We start from the raw sequence: 20,969 nt of genomic DNA, 5'->3' as shown, positions 1-20,969 counted from the left end.
CTCCTACAATAATAAACCAAAAGATTTTTTTACTCAATAGTCGATGTCCATCGGTAATTATCTATAAACATTTTGAATTTTTGAACTATTTGCTATTGAGGGGGTGACAACTTAATAATAAATTAATAATTTAAAATTATTTTATTTCATGCATTATACTTAATCCATTATCCATAAGCCGTTATAATATAATATATATCCATTATCCATTATCCGCTAACAACCTCGGTTAATGTTAACATTAGCCAACCAACATTTAATAATAATCATGAGCTCATATAGCGACTAATGTCAACATTGTCCTACTAATGTCGACTTTATCCAAATGGAAACATACGCCCTAACATTATATTATGATATAAACCGAGAGGTTTTAAATCTGAAATTTTCTACCGCTCAGAAACATAAAAAACATGCATCGTCGATTCTCCCCCTCCCCAATGACCCCAACTGGCGTTCGTGACGAAAAAAAAAAAACAATTGTATGAGGCGGCGGATGGCTTTATGGCTGATCCTGAATATAATTCACAGTTAGTCGACAAATTTAGATAGATTACTTTTATCCTAAAGATGTGGCGAGCAGAGTTCACGTAATATTGTCGTAGAACCGAAGCCTTAGACTCCCGTTTAGACATCGCCTTCACGCATTTGAAAAATCCTAAATTTTCTTAAATTACAATTATAGTTTGGGTTTTATTAATACTATATTATTAATTAAATTAAATTAACTACGAAATATTTATGCAATGCAAATAGAAGACCCCAGAATGGTATTCTATATTTCTATACAATACAGTACCTACAAAACATTAATGAATACCAACCTGGAAGCAGCAAATGGACATATCCAGTCAATACAATTTTTCAATAACCTAATTACAAATTGTAAAAATCGAATTTGTATGACACCAAAAATTAAAACATGAGTTATGTCTAAGTATTTATAATATAATATATTCTATTTATAAATACAGTAATAAGTAAATTATTTTAGAGCAACAACAATACATCTCTATTTGTATTTTGTATATCGCTATATTTAAGTAGCAGATATGTCCAGATGTTGCACTAATCGTCAGAATTTTTTTCCTAATAATATGCTATAAAAAATAAATTTGACCAAAATATGGAAGTGTTTTGTTGTTGCTCCTAGTCCTCCCATACATATATTATTGAGATCAATCCATTTCAGTAGATCGGTAGATAATAGGAATGTTTTTCCTATTTCTTAAATCAAAATTGTACATAGTACATTATATATTATAATGTAAGTTTGATTATCTAATAATTTACTTCCGTGTTTTCCAACTATACTAAATATGGTTAAACGTTAATCATTACCCTCCTATACTTAATATATATTTCCATAAGCGACAATTGAAAAACTTACAGGTTGATTTGTAATTATTGGCTATTTGATTGATCAATTTATTTATTTTTAATTATGGATCACAGTTGGAATAATTAAAGACTTGTTATAATAATAAATTGTAATAATATAATATTAATACGATTCAAGGGATAGAGAGAGATTATAGAAAGTAATGGATCAATCGGGAACATCAAGAAAGATCGTAAGAATGATTCGTGCATGTGGTCATGGATCGAAATGCAAAATTAAGTACGGAAGAGAGAAGAATTTGAAGTAAAGACAGGGAGATGCCTTATCACCAGCCCTTTTTAATATAGCCCTAGAATCAATTATGAGAGAAACCTTGGTTGGAGGAACAGGAATCAAAATGGGAAATTGTCAGCAACTGGTAGTGGCAGGATATTATGCAGACGATATTATAATAATGGCAGACAATGAAGAAGGACTTTAAGAGAACTACGAGTAAACGGATAGATGAGAGTGAAAAAATTGGATTAGTGGTAAATGAAGGATAACAATGTACATGATAGTCACGAAACACTATCGTAGAACAAGACGTTTGGAAATGAATAATTACAACTTTTTAGGGGTGGCAAACTTCAAATACCTACTTAAGGCTCTGTTAAACAGAACGCGTTAAAGCGGTAAATGGCTCGTCGGCGTGGTGCTTTCACGCGCGTGAATAACGCCGCGTTGTAACAAATTACAAAATCACGAGACGTGAAGATAACGCTTTCTGTTTGACAGAGCCTTTAGGGGTGAACATCGACGAAAATGCTGACAGTCACAAAAAAATGAGACTGAGATCGATAGCAGCAGATGAATGCTACTTTGGACACGTACCCCTTTTAAAGTCAAAGATGGTATCATGGAGAACGAAAATAACGCTGTACAAAGTACTGATAAGACCGGCTGCACTATACGCCTGTTGCGCATGGGCAACAACTGAGTCGGATGAAAATGGACTAACTACTTTTGAACGAAAGGTCCTTAGAAGGTTATTTAGAACAAAAAGAAACACTCTTGGGGACTAGAAATTGCATATAATATTTTAATATTAAAAGTTTTTCAATATTTCAATAATTTATAGGTTTCTTTTTTCAATACTTTTTTTCAATAGGTATATAATTTGATAGTTGTTTATGACTTTTTTTTTATTAGACTTTAAAGCAACAATATAACATATCAAGAGATCGTGATAAGTATAGCAAATATTTATCTGGAAATGAAAAAATACAATAGAAGCCAAAATATTACAAGATATATAGATATATAAATCTTAGCACTATAAAGATATTTCTTTATTAATAATTCACTGAATTAGATCTTTTTCACAATTATTTTGGATTTCTTTTTGGTTCTGGTCATTTTAACACGATAAATAGTTACCATAATATATAGATTCTTTTACAGAAAGATGAAAATATGGACACTGAATTGTCATTGTATTTTTATTTTTTATTTTATTGTATTGTATTTTTTTAAATATGAACATTGGAACATAATTATGTATTCAATAACTATGATTAACATTTTTGATACTTGTCTTTTACTCTTGTATATTATAGGTATAAAATATTAATTAAATATAGAAAAATATAACTAAAAAAAATAATGCGCACAATTTTAAAAATATTTTATGTTTTATATGTAAATTAGTGTATAAATAACTAATAATATCATTATAAACAATAATAATTTATAATATTAATACATAACAATAATATATTTATTTGGTTTAATAAATACTAAATATATAAGCAATTCATTATACAAAAATATAATTTAATATTTATATTTACACTTGTTGAATAAAATATTATATTAAAAATGTATGTTTAGTCTGTGATAGAATATCAGATAATCTTTTTAAATCATTTTGCAAACTAGTTGTTTCTTCGATATTTTTATTACTCCTATGAACAATTTGTAGCAAATTTAAATACTCCGCTTCACTGAAACCAGCTCCTTTTTCCAATATCTCTTCTAATATTTCCTATACACATAAGTACAAATTTAGATTTAAAGCTTTTTATTTTTTCATTTGGTTTACCTTTGTAGTGCAAAGCAACAATTCATAATAATGAATTGTTTTTTCTAAAGTAACTTGAGATGCTCCTAACATTGCAGCTATGTTGTATTTTAGCATTGTTATATCACGTATTATTTTTCTGATTGAAATTTCATCAATCATTTCTATATTACGAGTATAATTTACTAAACTCTTAGCCATGACTTCACCAAGTCCTTCAAAAATATATTGAGATTTACTATTTGAAATTGCATTCAACATAGCTTCGTGCAATGCTGATACAGATTGATTAAGATCCAACACTTTAGGTTCAGTTGTATTTCCAATAGCTGATTCAAAATTAGGTAAAAGGTAGTAAATACTTCGAGCACGCACCTACAAATTGTAACAAATTTATATAAAAAAATTACTATGTTATTATTTCTATATAAAAACAAATATATTTAATTTGAGAGTCTAGCCACTATACATTCTAGTTTGGTTATAGTTATTTTATGGAATATTTTTAGTGGTGTAATAACATCTTTCTAAAAAGAATTTATATATATAATTTGTTCACTTCAAAAGTTCAAAAGTTATTATTACTTTTTATATTCAGAGTAATATAAAGTTAATGATAAATAATAAATAAATGAATAGTAAAAATAATAGAACTTAGAGATTGATTGAATATTTAAATATATTTTCTAAAAACTAAATGTTGGCTAGGCTATTCTCCAGATCTGACACTAATTATTTGAAAAGTTAAGGGTAAGCACTAAGTAAGCATTTATTATTATTCACACATATCATCAGAGCTAATCATATAATGGACATATAATCAAGAATGTACATGTAATCCAAGTACTAACTGAAAGTATATTAAAACTCAAAATTCATAGAAAAATAATATTATTATTAATGTAGTTTACAAAAAATTTTAAGAAAATGATAAATTATAAATTATAAAAACTATCAATTTCAAGAAAATACCTTGTCTTACATTTTTTTCTTATGGTGGAAAGGGTTAAAAAAGTTTTAACTAAATTTTGTAGTCATATTGGAGGGTGGAAGACTTTATAGAGTACAGATGAGGACTTACTTTAGAATTACACTAAATCAATATATTGTTTATAAATCATTGATTAAATATTTGATCACTAAAAAAAAAAATACGAATAAAATGGTTAGTTTTAAATGGATTGTCAAATTGTTTTGACAGTATCTGGTCTGGTCAAGAATGAATAAAGCAATAATAAATATGAGTACAACCAGAAATATAGTGTCCAAATTTTTAATTAAATACCAAACAGCAAAATGTATAACAAGTATATTTGGTTTCATGATACTTACTTCTAAATAAAGATACAAAAGAATGTTATCTGAAATATCTAAGAAGTCTTTACCCAGTTGATGTAATGTTTCAACTAGTGACAATGGTAAATTATTGTTGTCTGTTTTAGAACTGTTCAATTTGGGGACTAAATATTGTTTTGATTCTGGATTTGAAATCTCGTTTAATTTTTTTCCAAACCATTCCTAGTTTTAAAAAAACATAACAAATTTAAAAATAAAAATAAAATAGGCAGTCATTGGAATAACTAGAACTTGCCATGCTTTCCAAAAGATGTGCCAAACATCTTAGTTGATTTATATCTGAAACACTAGTTACTTTAAAATCATTTCCTTCTAAGTTCTCAAATAACTTATCAGCTTCTTGGGTATATCGTTTTAGTTCATCTAATGAACTTTTTTTTGACTTATTTTCATGTTCTCTTCTTACCCAATTGTGAGATTGTCTGAAAATAATATTTATGCTAGATTTTATATTTTTCATATACTGAGCTACAATTAGTATTTACTATGTTTGAATTATTAATTTAAAATTTCAATAAACGTATATTAAAATCATATTTTTCATACTATACTCCGTTTCAAAAGAAAATAATCACTTTTTTTTTTATTGGTCTTGAAATTTATACAATTTCTGCTTCGACTACTAGGTCATAATCACTTTTTATTGTATTGTGAATGATACAGTTGGAAAATTGAAAACCAGTAAGTTGGTGGGCAATTCAGAACACTAACATAAAACGATCAGCCAACTGATTATTCTTTTTTGAGACAGAGTATATTTAGATAAATAATAGATAAATGTATAAATTTTATTCAAAAATGCAAGTATTTTTTTTAATTAAGAAACTTATAGATTTTCTATGCTGGCTTTTTAGTGAATGTCTGATTCGATAATACAATTTACTTAATTGCATTTCAAGACATTTTTTTAAAGATAAGTATTATGGGATGTGAAGTTTATTATACATTTTATTAGAGTAGTAATTTTTAATAAATATGAATACTACATAAAACATTATGTTTTTTTTTTAAAATAATGTAAATAAGAATCAATTTCTCAAATAATTCAAACTGATTAAAATCTATTATACAATAGTATATTTTATTATAATGTTGTTCTATGAATAAGAAGATATTTTTATTTTAAACATTTTCAGCACATAAATATAATGAGCGACCATACTTAACAAATATTTATTCCATTAAATGCACAGTCCTAGTAACTAAATGTTTTTATATATTTAATTAATAACAGGCAATAGTTCTTACTTAAGATATTCAACTAAATCATGTTTTTGAATCCATAAATAACTGACGAGCTTAGTAGTATTGTCACATGATTTTATATTTGTATTAAATAAACTATCACAAGTTTCTTTATAACTTCTACTAATGCTAACCATGATCATTAAGAAATGTGATGCATATTCTGGCATGGTTATGACCAACTTTTTAATTTGACATATATTATTCCATATGCTTAATGTACTCTAAAACAAAATTTTTTAAATTAAAATCTTGATTAAATTTTATATATTTTTTATTTTATTATATACTGATAATAATGGTCTTGAAATGATTAACTCTTGCATTTGTTCTGGTGTAGTTATTGCATGCCAAGCATCAGCTTGCTTTGTAATTGATTCAACTGTAGTTGCTACTTTACTATGCTGACGATCAAGAAAAACTGTTCTTATGTATTCATTAAGCCATAAACTTAAAGTACATGTACTCCTAAAAAAAATATTATATTATAATTCTATTCATTAATGTATAAAAACTATGTATTTAATATACATAAGTTGGAAAACATTCTTTTTCATTTGGTATACTTTTCTTTTTTTTTGTTATTATATAATCTACACAATATGTATCAGTGGCGCCGAACCCTATGATAAGGTCGGGCCATGGCCCGACATATTTTGAAAATTTAAGATAGGGCCGCTTCATATTGACCATTTTTCTCTCCATGGTATGCTATTTTTTCCGATATTAAGATGTTAGGCCTTTTGAATATTTTTCGCGCTACAAGACTTTTAGGACTTCGGCGCCACTGATATGTATAATTATTAATATTTAAAACTCCCTTACATATTAATTGATTGTTCAATTTGCTGTATAAACATTGTGAGTGGTTCATATATATATTTGATATTATCAGAACTTGAACTACAAATCATTGTTTGTGTCTGTGTTATACTGGTAAAAGGTCTCTACAAAATACATACAATTATAAATTTTTTTTAACTATAATAAAATGAAAAACATATACAGGGTGTCCTGCAAGGATTTATCCATTGCAATATCTCCTAAGATAATAAATACATCATAAATCTGTTTTTTATTAGACTCACATAAACAAGTGCTAGTGTGCTACATATATTTTATTAAATTTTTTGGCGAAAAAGTTAAAAAAATAATTTTTTAATTTTCTAAAGAAATGAATGTGCCTATTTTATAAAGTTTATTTTACTGAAAATTTTGACCTTTCAACATTTTATTTTCATTAATCAAATGATGATTAATAATTTTTAGAATAAAATTGGTTTTTATCCAGGTGGCAATCCCCCTCTATAGCTAATGGGTAAATCTTCACGGGACAACCTGTATAAATATAAATAGTATATACTAAAAGTCATTAGGGTAATAACTAAAAAGTCACATCTCAATTTAGGATAACCCCATCAACTAAATTCAATTTTCAAAACATTTTAATAGGTATTAAAAATAAGTTTATAAAATAAAATCGTATAAATAAATCGTATAATTTATTCAATATGTGATGAAATAAATTTTACAAAATAACTTTTAATTTACTTTTAAATAACCATTAAGATGATGTGATACCCGCATGTGCTGTCTCCATCTTACAAATGCTTGATATACCAAATTTTACACTCAGCAGATCACGTTTAGCTCCGTTAGTTCAAAAATTAAAGTGAATTGAACTCTTGTAACCTGTAACCTGTGTGTTTGTTCACTCTAATTTTTGAACTAAGGACCAACAGAGCTAATCTGTTGAGCGTAAAATTTACTATATTACGCACTTGTAAGACTGAGACAACACATACGGGTTACGGATATCACATCCTCTTATAATTTACTGATTATGTTTTGAACTCAGTGGTGGAAAATGAAAACATGTCATAATTCATACACTAACAAAATACTTGGTTTTAAAACCTTTTAATAAAATGATATAAGCATAATAAAATAAAGCTATACAATTATTTTATTTTAATTCATCAACTACCGCACAAAATAAATAGAATAATTGTCATGTATATAGATTAAATATTTTTAATGTTTTTTCTTCATTTTGGTTAATGTATACTTTTATAGTGTTTTGTATTATCATTATTAAAATTTTAATTTTTTTAAGTTGTATTAATTATATTGTTTAAAGTATTGCCTCTAGAGTGTACAATTCTGATGAAAATATTTTTAAAAGTATAAATGATGTAGCAAAATTGCTAAGAATGTAATTTTTATTGAAATATCCCGTTTATTATTATTATATAATTAGGAATCTTAGACAAGAAAACTTATAACTAATAAATACTTACTTCTAATATATCAGAGGAACTTTCAAAAGCATTTGAAAACTTGAAAAGACACTGTTTAGGTCTAAAAACAAATTCCATAAATAAATTAAAAAAATTAATAATTTACCATTTAGTTAATTAGATACCTTTGAATTTTTTTCTTCGAAAAAAAAACATTCAGATCAACATTACTAAATATTGGTGTAGATTTCATAACTAAATCTGAATGACTGTTTACATCCAAATAATTACTTAAGAACATTTGCATCTGAAATCATAACACTCTATTTTAAGTTGTAACCTAATGAAATTTAATTAAGTTTGTTGTACACATTTTATACATAATTTGACACAAATTTGACCTTAAAAAATAAACTATGTAAGTACCCACTGAAAATATAAAATATTTGAATAGTTTACTTACAATAGACTCAATATTTTCCCAAACATATTTAAGATCATATTTGTTGACATTGGCTAGTAGTTTTTGATCAACTACCTTATCTAAACTGCTCAAAAAGAGCTGGTGTGCATCAACAACTGAATAAAATTGTAAAATTACTCCATTTACTAAAGTTACTAGTTGTTCTCCAGAATTTTTTGATTGGTTGGTTGTCGATATTTGTTTTGTAGTTTTTTCAACAATTTCAACTAATTGCGTTTGCATTGTAGATTTCAATTTCTTGAAGTATGGTCATAAGAGATTAATAAAATTGAATCAATTATTTAAAAATAAGACTACAAAACTATTACTTACTTCAATAGTATCATTTAACTTAAAAAGTATGGCAAGGCACTCAACAGCTATAGGGACAAATTTTTCAGTATCAAGCTCATTAATATCAGTCTCATTATTTTCATTTAAAATGTCTCTGTAATATATTACATATAAATTAATTAACTAATTAATTAATGTATGCTTAAATTAATTTAAATACTTGTGCATTGCAATTTGTGGTATAATATGTTTGTATGATCTTCTTGTACTTTGTCCAAATGAAGAATTATATCCATCTGACCCAGTGCGACGAAATGATTTAGCAGATTGAGGAGAAATAACATAAATATGATTCATTAATTCATCCAATAATCTATTATATAAATCCTGATAAACAAAAATTTATAATAACTAAAACTTTAAAAATATTAAATTATAGATATCTCAGTATTGTTTTAATTTTATTTTTATTGCTATTTGTATAATTAACATACTATCAAAATTAAACATAAGGGTAAATCGTATATATTAAATTTTACCCAAGGGCCAAGATCATAAATGTTCAAAGATAAAAAAATTATTATTCATGAAAGGAAGACTCAATTGTTATAATGCAAGTTATAACTGTATTCATAAATTTGTTTTACTTGTTTTTTGTGTTTCAGTTCAATCCTCAATTCATTTAATGCATCTATATTTTTCAAGTCATTATTACTTATTTGTAATGTCTCCATCAACAATTTAGTACATTGTAAGTATTGATTTTTTGATTCTAACATATTCAATTGAAAAGGTACTTCTTTAATTTGTTCACTAAATAAAATATATTTTTATTTTATTGCATACATAATTATTATAGTAAACAATGACCAACAACTTAAATATATTCCTCACATTTGAGTCAACAGTGTTAACATATGATGTTGCTCTATACTTTCAACATAAAATTTTCTTAGTTCATCTCGTTTACATCGTAACAATGTTTTACATGCAAGAAGCTTTTGCTTAGCAGCTTGAACTCGCTCTCTAGATAAATTAATTTCACTAGACACTGATGTAAATAAATGCATAACACGAGCAAGATTTTGATGCTCCATAGAAATCAATTCTTCTAATTTTTGATCACATCGCTTATATTCTCTCTCTAATGCAGTTTTTTCAATTTCACGATGTTCATTAGATTCAGTAGCAGACAATGCTCGAATCATGGTCATTAGTAATCCGCTCTAAAAAAAAAAATTGATTTCAGTTTAAAATTTAAATAGTAAAATCATACAAAGAAAAATGAAAAGTATCAATTTATTAAAGTAAATATTTAAAAGAAACTCTGTATATAGTTTGATAAGTGAACATAAATAATATTCAATGTATTTACTAAGTTAAAATTAATCAAAATGACATCTTTGCACTGAGGTATATATTACGCCAAGTTAATTATGAGTTGTATCAGTTGTGACATACTATAATATTTTAAAAACCGCCTTATTTAACTATAATTGAACTCAAAATAAAACTTGGATGTTAAGTGAAATGCTAGTATAATCTAAATATTTAATTATATTGACATTAAATTGTATTATAAGAGAGAAAGTATTAGGTATAACTTTAGACTTTTATGTAGGTAAGTAATTTGAATTATAAGAACTCACAGTTTCCTTTGGAGTCTTAATGCCCCGTGGTGGTTTACTGGGTGGATTTGCCATGGTTAAGATTTGTAAGAATTAACTTTTAACAACTAGGATAGTATTTTAATTCTTTTTTATAAACTACAGCTTATAAAGACTAAAATAGTATGCGTCAGAAAATGAAAAAAATGAAAAATGAAATCAAGCTAGAAAAAGTAAGCCATTGACAAACATAATATCTCAATGCCTTAAAAACAATAATCAACATTCAAATAATAAACATTAAAACAATTTTACATCTATATCTGAATGTTAAAAATTAAAATCTCAAATAATTTCTGTGATTGTGTGATTATCATTTATCACAGAAAATATTATCATATTTTTTCCTCACAAGTAGTAAAGTTAGTAGTACAGCTGATAGCTATAGCTGATACCATGAGCACAAAATAGAATATGAAGCCATGTCTTTAATCGTTAATAACAATTCGTTCTATCCGTGGGGAACGGTCACAGACCTTATGACTTATACCACAAAATACGCGAATTTCACATAAAATCCTGTGCTTGCAACTGCTTAAACAGTTAAACCATAAAATAATACACTATATATATGTCTGTATGGCTTATACGTTCATGTGCTTACATTGTTCTGTGTTTATTGTTATGGGCTTTTTTTGATGTTTTAATATTAAAACTAGTTGTGAGTATTTAAGATAATATATAAATAATTTTAATTAATAACTTATGGACTTATGGTTATAATTATATTATAATTATAAAAAGGTATCGATATTCGATAAAGAACCAAAGCTGTAAATATTGTTTTAACAGTTTAAATGCAAATAATGATTATAATAATTAATATTTGGTATAGTATTATTCGTATTAACTAATTTTTTTATTTATATGCATAGGTCTATGTTTATATGATACTGGTTTTTTTTTTAGCTTCTACAGGCCATCTGTTGTCTGCATCTTCAATTTTTGCGGTTTTATCTACTTGCATTAAACCTTTTTTTGCCCGATCTATTCAATGTTGACGTGGTCTTCCTCTGGGGCTTGTTTTATTTGGTTTAGATACCAAAAATTGTCTCATTAGGCTGTCCTTATCTCATTATATGTGACCTGCCCATTCCAGTCTCGTCGAGACAAGATATTTTTGGATATTTAGTCCATTAAAGATTCTTTCAATATTTGCATTAGTTCTCCTTTCGTAATGCCCTGTTTCCGTGTTATATATGGACCATATATTCTTCTCAGAACTTTTCTTTCAAATATTAATAACTTTGTCTCATCCCCTTTAGTGGTGGACCACGTTTCGCAACCATGCATTACTATGGGCCATAAGTAGTAAATATAAAGCTATAAATTCTCTCCCCTGAAAACTCCGACCAATAAAAAATAATTATATAATTTTTTATTCGAATGAATCATCAAAACCGCACGCGATTGCGAGTAATCATAAAAATGTTCAATGTTTTCGACTATTTATAAACACGCGGTTAATAAACTATCTCTTGTACGAGACAATAATATAATAGTCCATAATGTTTCGTCATCTATCCGGTATCCCGGTTATTCGTATCGAATCGAATCATTGCTGTTAACTACTCATCATCAGATGTACGCGCTACAGCGTTATATTTCGTTTGGGATTTCTATTTTCTATTAAACACGACTGGTTGCTAAACAAACTTAAGTTGATAGGTTATGTATATAATACTATTTTAACCGAAAAAAAAATCTTGCACCCGACTCCCAACCTCACAAATCCACCGTCCCTCTCGACGTACATGCTATATATTATGTTCAGTTGAAATTAAAATTTTCAATGGTCAAGTATGAGGGATAAAATCAAGTGATAATATGAATCATTTTTTCAGCATTTTTTTTTATTATTATTATCAGTTAGTAATAAAGAAGCGCTTTCTATCATATTCAACTTTTATGAAATACCATTATTTTAATTTCGAACCTTCATTATTGTTGGTATAGGACATTTCGCAGAAACCAATAGATATGTTACGCCGAATTTATGAAATTGCCGATTTCATGAAATCTGCAACGCTGTTGCCGACAACGTGTAATCGGCAACTATGCCACCAAATTTTGATTGCTAATTTCATGAAATAGGCACACTTTTTTCTGCCGATTTCATGAATTCGGTAACACATTCCAAATATGAAATAGTGATACCTAATAAATAATCAAAATTTCAGGCGTGTTCATTATTGGCATTACCAAGCCATTATCTTTATTCCCTATGACTGACGACAATACGATGCCATCATATAGGTAAGTACAAACATTTTATCTTAGTTTGTATTGCTTTGATAAAAATATAACTATAATATGAATATATAACTAAACATATTAATATAATTTCATAACTTTCGACTTTTTTTATTTTTTTTTACAACTTTTTACATATAATTTATTATTACAATATGATTTTATTATATTTCCAGTGTTTATGTACAATCATAAATATAACACATTAATTTATATTGAATTACGTGTTATCGTTATTTTAAGAATGGTCTTGCCGATTTCACGCAACCGGCAGTATTATGCATTTAAAGTTGCCGATTTCACGTTGTCGGCAACAGCGATGCAGATTTCATGAAATCGGCAATTTCATAAATTCGGCGTAACAGATATATAAACAAATAACATATTAGATATAAGTGTTCTAACCAGTTTGTCCCGCAAACGATAATCTACTGCACGATAAAAATATTTATTATTTACATCATAGATAGGTAGGTACCACGATAAAAAAATTATAATATGGTTCATCAAAAAGTTTATCAAATGTTTCGCTTATGTGATATTCACTTAAAATAATGGCTATGAGGCCAGATGACCGGAAATTAGGAAATTAATAAATGGTGTTGTCAAAATAAATTACGAAAAATCTCTAAACACACGTTCAAGTGACAAAATAATGATAAACATGACACACAATAATATTATTTATTAGACTTTAAAAAATATTTAAAATATTTGTTGAATTCCGCGGTCCTATGTAGAAAATACTAAAATAGTAATTTATGTTAGAGACGCCACGATAACTTCTTACAATGATTGTAGGTATTTTCGAGAAAAATAAGACAGTATAAATGAAATTCCTATAGGTAAAAATAGTTTATTCTTAGGATTACAATCTAATCAGATATCGATCGATGGTAGACTTTATTTTTAAAGAGTAACAATTAAACAATAACCTGGCAACCTAACGGCTAATCAATTGTAAGGTATAATTATATTTTTACTTCTATAAATTTATGGCTTTTCGTTTTTCATTAATACATCGTGCGCGTAATCGATTGTAAAAATTATGATCTATAAAAAACATCATAAAATCATAAATGATTATATATAAAACATCACGATCGAAACAACTTTTAGTATTTACCATAAAGAATAAATGGACGAAATACAAAAGCATCAAAATAAATTCTAATCCAAATCCAAATCTGAACGGTAAAACTGAACGAAGAAAACCATATGGTAAGTTATAACAATATTATTATTTATTATTATAATGGAGTTGTGGTAGATCTAATAATGCATGTCCTCGTAATATAAACATATGCCATATTATATAAGATGAGTACAACCGTCAAGATGATTCCTTTAAAGGTTAACATTCATTTCCTCGAGATATATTAACGGTTTGACGGTTTGAGGAATATTTTATATACACATAATATTTTGAATTCAGTACAAAACAACATTTTCGAAATAAAATTATGCTTTATTATATTATACCCGTATTATCATTGTCAAATCATTTTACGTGCCTGCAGCTGGTTTCGCTTGTTACTTCAACAAATACGGAGTTTATAATCATTGGTTTGAAAATCTTGTCTTTTCGGTGGATCTAAGACGAAGCGGACTATAATTAGTATATAACAGCCATGAGCCAGGCGACTTTGGCTACCATCGTGGGCCGTGGCGATAACTGTCATTCTGACGTCATAAGCATCAACATGTGTCAGGAGAATATTGACTCATACGGCCACGCATCAGACGGATTACCAATCGAATTATCACCAAGCGGCGACGGTACCGAACGACTCGCAGAGGGGTGGTATAGTCGTGCTACCAAGGTATACGACAACGGTGCACCGTGCAGCTGTAATGTATTATCCTGGAGTACCTCTGTTTAACACGGTGTACTATGGTGCCCGCATGGTCAACCTGGTGGTGCATCACTCAATGTATAACCTGGTTCACCATAGTTTTGTACCCGGTATACAATGGTGTACACGATTGCCTCACTCCTTATGGATAGCGATCAGATACCGCTCGGAGGAAAGACGTTTTTAACGAACTGCCCAACCGAATTATCACCAATCGGCGACGGTACTGATCGACTCGCAGAAGGGTGGTATAATCGAGCTTCCTAGATATTATACACTAAGGACGGTACGTCGCGTGGCGTATCCTGGTTACCTCTGTTTAACACGGTGTACTTTGGTGCCCGCATGGTCAACCTGGTGGTGCACCACTCAATGTGTAACCTGGTTCACCGTAGTTTTGTACCCGGTATACAATGGTGTACACGATTGCCTCGCACCTAGTGGATAGCGATCAGATACCGCTCGGTGGAGAGACGTTTTTAACGAACTACAGCCAACCGAATTATCACCAATCGGCGACGGTGTTGATCGATTCGCAGAAGGGCGGTATAATCGTTTTACCAAGATATACACGAATACGATGCACCGCGTGGTATATCTTGGTTACCTCTGTTTAACACGGTGTACTTTGGCGCCCGCATGGTTAACCTGGTAGTGCTCCACGCAATGTATAACCTGGTTCACCATAGTTTATTACCCGGCTTACAATGGTGTACGCGGCTGCCTCACACCCAGTGGATAGCGGTCGGATACCGCTCGTTGGAAAGCCGGTACGATGCGTCGTTGCATGGGTCATAGACTCTAAACTACAGTTGATGGTTGACGTGGTCAGAATACCAGGTTTCGTCATTAATTTTTGACCGTGATGGTGGCCAAAGTGGCCGAACTAATGTCTAGTGATAATAATATTCAGCTTCGTCTTACCTGTTACGCAGCGATCTCCACACACTCAAGTTCAATTTCTGATTAGGTTATACTGAAGGACACAGAAGACAACACGGCTCGCTGGACTTCCGCTGACCCTCAATATCTTTGAATATCTGTTTGATAATAGATGACAGGTTCGTAACCTATATCTATAATATTAAAAAAAAAAATTTAAAAAAAGAAAAGAAAAATTATCAAAATTTACTTTTATGGATTTCGAAATGCACATTTTTTATTTTTTATTTATTTATTCTTCAAGAAAATAATGGGCCCCGCTGAACATGTTCTTGTTAGAATGTATGTTGTGTTTATATTATAGGTATTTAATGTAGATTTGTTGTTGTTAGAAGTGAACATCTTATGTTTTGAACGCGGAAAAAAAAGTAAAGTAAATACGCATAGAAAACACTGTCTCTCCTCCCTCAAAATTTATATACTTTTACAGTATACCCACTTAGTATAGGTATAGATATTTAAGTATAGTATTATATTTCAATATAAGATATTGTGATTATCCGTATTGTGTAGACTGTGGACAGTGCAGGAGTGTCAACTGTGTAAAGTCAAAGTAGGTAGTATGAGAAAATAACACCCACTTTTGTTTTTAATTTTCTTAACTTTCTATAGTTTCGAGCACAAATACATAATGGTTGGAATATGCGTTTTTTTACACAATATACCTATTTTATGTACTACACGTCCACACCTGCCTATAGCGTGTATTAAATATTTATTTAATTAGAATTACGAAATTATAAAATTCGAATTTTGTAAAATAATTTTACAAATTGATGAAATGTTTGTTCAAAATAATCGATTTTAAAACCGTTGAATTATTCGTATGACAATATTAAAAATATTGTAAATAAATAAATAAGTTACACGTTTTGTACATATTTAGGAAAATAAGAGTTTAAATTTTTTTTTTAATTTTCTATAGAATGACGGATTTCTTAAAACTAACACAATTTAACAGTACCTATAAATGTATAGTAATTAATGGACAATAGGATAACTTTAAAACATTAGGAATGTAAGTAAATAAGTACGTTTTCCTATAACGACAAATTAAAAATATTAAAATTAACGATTCATTTGCTTTTTAATCTTTATAGGTGTACTATATGGGTGAACCGGAGGTTTTAAATGGGGCCAACGGTTCACCAAAATTCAGAGCTGTTGAACTATCAATAAAACGTAAATAAATATTTAAAAATTAAATTTGTGATATAACAGTCGTTAAGTGGTTGCTCGTAATATTAAACGTAAAATACTGACGTACTTTATTTTAAAACCGAAGCTAACAAGAAGAAGAATAGAAAAATGCCCTGTTTCTCAAGTATAAGTAAGGTCTATCACCTATAGTTAGTTAACTTACTATAGGTCATATTAACTATTAGAATTTGAATTTTGAAAGGAATTTAGTCTTGTATAGGTACACACATTTTAAACATAATAGGTACAATACGAACTGTTGTTCTGCCAATAAATTATTCAACTAAAAGATGTTTTTAAATAAATCTGGCTAATTAAATCAGTTTTTAAGTACACCTATATCATTCTATAATTAATTTTAACTACGTCAAGTTATATTAACGCAAGTAAAACAGAATATAACTACAACTATACGATACCTTTAGCATAACTGTAAGCTGCAGCCATATCTTAATATTTGACAGAATATTGACAGTGCTAAGTACTGTAACGATAGCTATTTTAAGTCTAAGAAAAGGTACAACAATTCTTTACATTAAACACTATATAAAAGCCAAACTTTAAACAAATTAAAAAGTTATTGAATACAATTATTATTAAAGAATATTCACGATCATAATATAACACTATATAAAAAATTAAGTTTTCTATTCGAATAAATATTAATACAGTGAATAAGTACAATCGTCGTCAACAATAAACAATATAATCACCATAGCTTGCTACTTGCTAGTATATTAATAATATTATTTATAGCCAGTAAAGTAATTAGTGCGGTATGAATATATAACACACACGACACACCTATGTATATTTAGGTAATAGCCAACACAGTATAATATCAATATTTAATTCTTTTAATGAAATACAAAAATGTTTGGTTTATTTTTAATATTTTACGTGTGATTGAGGATTTCAGGATTTGTTTAATATAACACTATTTACTTACTTAATACAATGTATTTTAGAGCTCCTGGGCTCCAGCACGAGTTCTCTCAGTATAAAGTCCAATATTTTGAAAAAATAACATGTTTTTGGCACAATAGTGTTTATAATCTATTTAAATTTAAGTACTAATATACTTACTATTTTTTGGTGCCTACACAATATTCATAATAATATATTACATATCGCCGTTACAGTTGCAGTTTTTTGTGTTTTGAATCTGTTTTTATATCATCCATATTATATAATGTATATAGGTAACGAATACTCACAGCATAAAGTCGAACGTATTGAAGAAAAAACATGCAAATTACGTTTTCAACAACACTTTGAGACAAGCACGTCCGCGGGATAAAATCCCACTTGGAGCAAAATCAAAATTATAAAACCAAATCAAAAAGATTATTTTAAATTTTAATATACTTTTAGTGTCTTCATTCTAAAATAGCATAACCTAAATAGAAAAAAAACAACATTATGTCATCACTAAGTCCTTTTATAGGTTTACAGTACAATATTAATATTTTTAGAATACCTACATGTTAATGTAGATGTTACAAATTAATTATATTTATATTAATTATCAAATAAAAGTTGTATGCGTCTTGGTTGCATACAAAATGATTATATAACGTCTTCAATTATGTTTTGTTTTTGCTTTTAACAATGTCTTTAATATGCGTGGCATTAAATATTAACAATAAGAGTATACTCTATGTCCAGGGGTTAAAGTGGGGGGACGCAGGAGTACTCAGTCCCCTTACCTCTGACGGCGGTTAAAAAGCGTCCCCTTTAACAAATTAGGATTTTATACATTAGACATTATACCTAAAATTATATATGGAACGCTTAAAACTTTATGGAGCATTAGTCCAGTCCCTTCTGGAATTTTTCCCCACTTTAACCTCTGTCTATGTCTATATGGCTTATACGTTCATGTGCTTACATTGTTCTGTGTTTATTGTTATGGGCTTTTTATGATGTTTTAATTTTAAAGCTAGTTATGAGTATTTAAGATAATATACAAATAATTTACAAATTTAAAATTTTTATAACTTGCTTTAAAGTTAAAATATAATAAAATGCTCAGGGCCATGTTCGATATTTTTAGGAGGGAGGGAGGCAATATAAATTCTATAATTTGAATTTGAATTAATAACTTATGGTTATAATTATAAATAGGTATCGATAAAAAACCAAAGCTGTAAATATTGTTTTATCAGTTTAAATAATGCATGTAATGTTTATAACAATTAATATTTGGTACCTATAGTATTATTCGTATTAACTAATTTTTTTATTTATATGCATAGGTCTATGTTTATATGATACTCGTTTTTTTTTAGCTTCTATACAGGCCAATAAGGCCCTTCACTGCTTCTACTAAAAACCTCTTCATCGGTCTCTGTTGTCTGCATCTTCAATTTTTGCGGTTTCATCTACTTGCATTAAACCTTTTTTGCCCGATCTATTCAATGTTGACGTGGTCTTCCTCTGGGGCGTGTTTTATTTGGTTTAGATACCACAAATTATCTCATTAGGCTGTCCTTATATCACTATATGTGACCTGCCCATTCCAGTCTCGTCGAGACAAGATATTTTTGGATATTTAGTCCATTAAAGATTCTTTCAATATTTGCATTAGTTCTCCTTTCGTAATGCCCTGTTTCCGTGTTATATATGGACCATATATTCTTCTCAGAACTTTTCTTTCAAATATTAATAACTTTGTCTCATCCCCTTTAGTGGTGGACCACGTTTCGCAACCATGCATTACTATGGGCCATAAGTAGTAAATATAAAGCTTTTTCTTAGTTTCTCTGGAAAGATGTTTAGAACTGAATAATTTACTCATTGCATAGTAACCACGATTTGCCGTATTAAGTCTCAATCTAATTTCGTTATGCATATCATTCCTATTATTCAAGTTGATACCCAAATATTTAAAGTCTACTTGTTCAAAAGTATATCCATCTACGATGAGATTCTGTAAAATTCTTTAATATTCTATTTTATGATAATCGTAGTTACATCAAAAAATTTTCAATAGAAAATTAACAGGGCCAACTGTACCCCTACCCTGAATCCACCACTGGAGGTGCCCTAATAGATTATAATAATGTTACCTTTAATTTTTATAATAAGAGGTTAATTCACTCTAAATTTTAAACTAACGGAATAAAACGTGATCTGCTGAGCGTATAATTTGTTACGCACTTGTGGAACAGAGACAACACATACGAGTATAACGTTCTCTTAAATATATGCTTTGAGGTTGATAATTGGAGTCCAACTGGCAACGACGACCTGGTGATTTAATAGTACAGCTAGTATTAGGGTGGATTCAGACATGGAGACCATGGAGTCCTTATGTAATCCAATATCGAATATTCGAATATCTAAGTGGGAGATGTATGGGATACCAGAAGGTGAGTATATAGGAGATAATATAGCCATGGAAGCATCATGGACATCTCAAGGAATCTACAAATACCAGTTATGGACTTCATAATCCTAATCCCATATAATACATGTATTCCGAACGGGCGCAAACTAGTTGCCTCTCAAAGTCAAAAAGGTCAACAACTTTTATACGAATTTCGTCCCGATCTTAAACGTGTTGCCTCCCGACGTATCGTTAATGTAATCGTAAATAAAAAGGGCGATTGTAAATTTCATCGATTTACAGATAGTTGATTTTTGGGTTGGATTTATAACATGGAAATTCCACCGATACATTTTTTTACCTGCAAACACGTAAACTCCACAGATTACAACTATTTTTAGTATAGCTACACATCAACTTTTGAGACTGAATCAGGGACGGCTCTAGACAAAATGTGTAAATAGGCAAAATTAACATTTGTTGCCCTTTCGTTTTTGTAGTTTAGACATAGGCCTATGTTGCTTGTGCCTTCCGCTGAGCCTAGTACTGACTTATCTAAAGCAGATAATATCATATATAGGTACTCATATACTAACTACTCTCATAATCTCATACTAATCATAATGATCACTACCTATTGATTATTACATCTTTTATTTTAATGTTGGGTAAAAAAAGATATAAGGATCTATAAATACAATATATATATATTATATAT

The 20,969-nt window shown here is 28.8% G+C and overlaps 1 protein-coding gene, 1 long non-coding RNA gene and 1 pseudogene across 2 annotated transcripts; all 3 read right to left on the bottom strand.

The window, feature by feature from the left end:
* Window positions 1-2,995: 2,995 nt before the first annotated feature.
* Sec8 (exocyst complex component secretory 8) lies at window positions 2,996-10,949 on the bottom strand. The gene is made up of 15 exons (XM_015523529.2): window positions 10,652-10,949; window positions 9,897-10,228; window positions 9,650-9,815; window positions 9,223-9,389; window positions 9,042-9,156; window positions 8,709-8,966; window positions 8,431-8,552; window positions 8,306-8,366; window positions 6,831-6,952; window positions 6,296-6,473; window positions 6,009-6,229; window positions 4,996-5,182; window positions 4,737-4,922; window positions 3,426-3,779; window positions 2,996-3,368 (listed from the first exon to the last, which is right to left on the bottom strand). Exons 1-15 carry the CDS (start codon window positions 10,703-10,705, stop codon window positions 3,192-3,194), a joined length of 2,700 nt encoding a protein of 899 aa, XP_015379015.2. The 5' UTR covers window positions 10,706-10,949; the 3' UTR covers window positions 2,996-3,191.
* Window positions 10,950-14,388: 3,439 nt separating this feature from the next.
* LOC149055918 (uncharacterized) lies at window positions 14,389-17,426 on the bottom strand. The gene is made up of 3 exons (XR_016191730.1): window positions 17,340-17,426; window positions 15,703-15,854; window positions 14,389-14,516 (listed from the first exon to the last, which is right to left on the bottom strand). It is a non-coding gene; the product is annotated as an uncharacterized LOC149055918 (long non-coding RNA).
* Window positions 17,427-19,248: 1,822 nt separating this feature from the next.
* On the bottom strand, window positions 19,249-19,720 carry LOC149055917 (uncharacterized; annotated as a pseudogene).
* Between the last annotated feature and the right edge of the window lie 1,249 nt (window positions 19,721-20,969).

The sequence above is a fragment of the Diuraphis noxia genome, unplaced genomic scaffold (genome assembly GCF_037042655.1).
Source record: "Diuraphis noxia isolate RWA-SAM2 unplaced genomic scaffold, SU_Dnox_SAM2 contig0004, whole genome shotgun sequence".
In the NCBI taxonomy this organism is placed as follows: domain Eukaryota; kingdom Metazoa; phylum Arthropoda; class Insecta; order Hemiptera; family Aphididae; genus Diuraphis; species Diuraphis noxia.
This window is presented reverse-complemented; position numbering and strand designations above follow the sequence as displayed.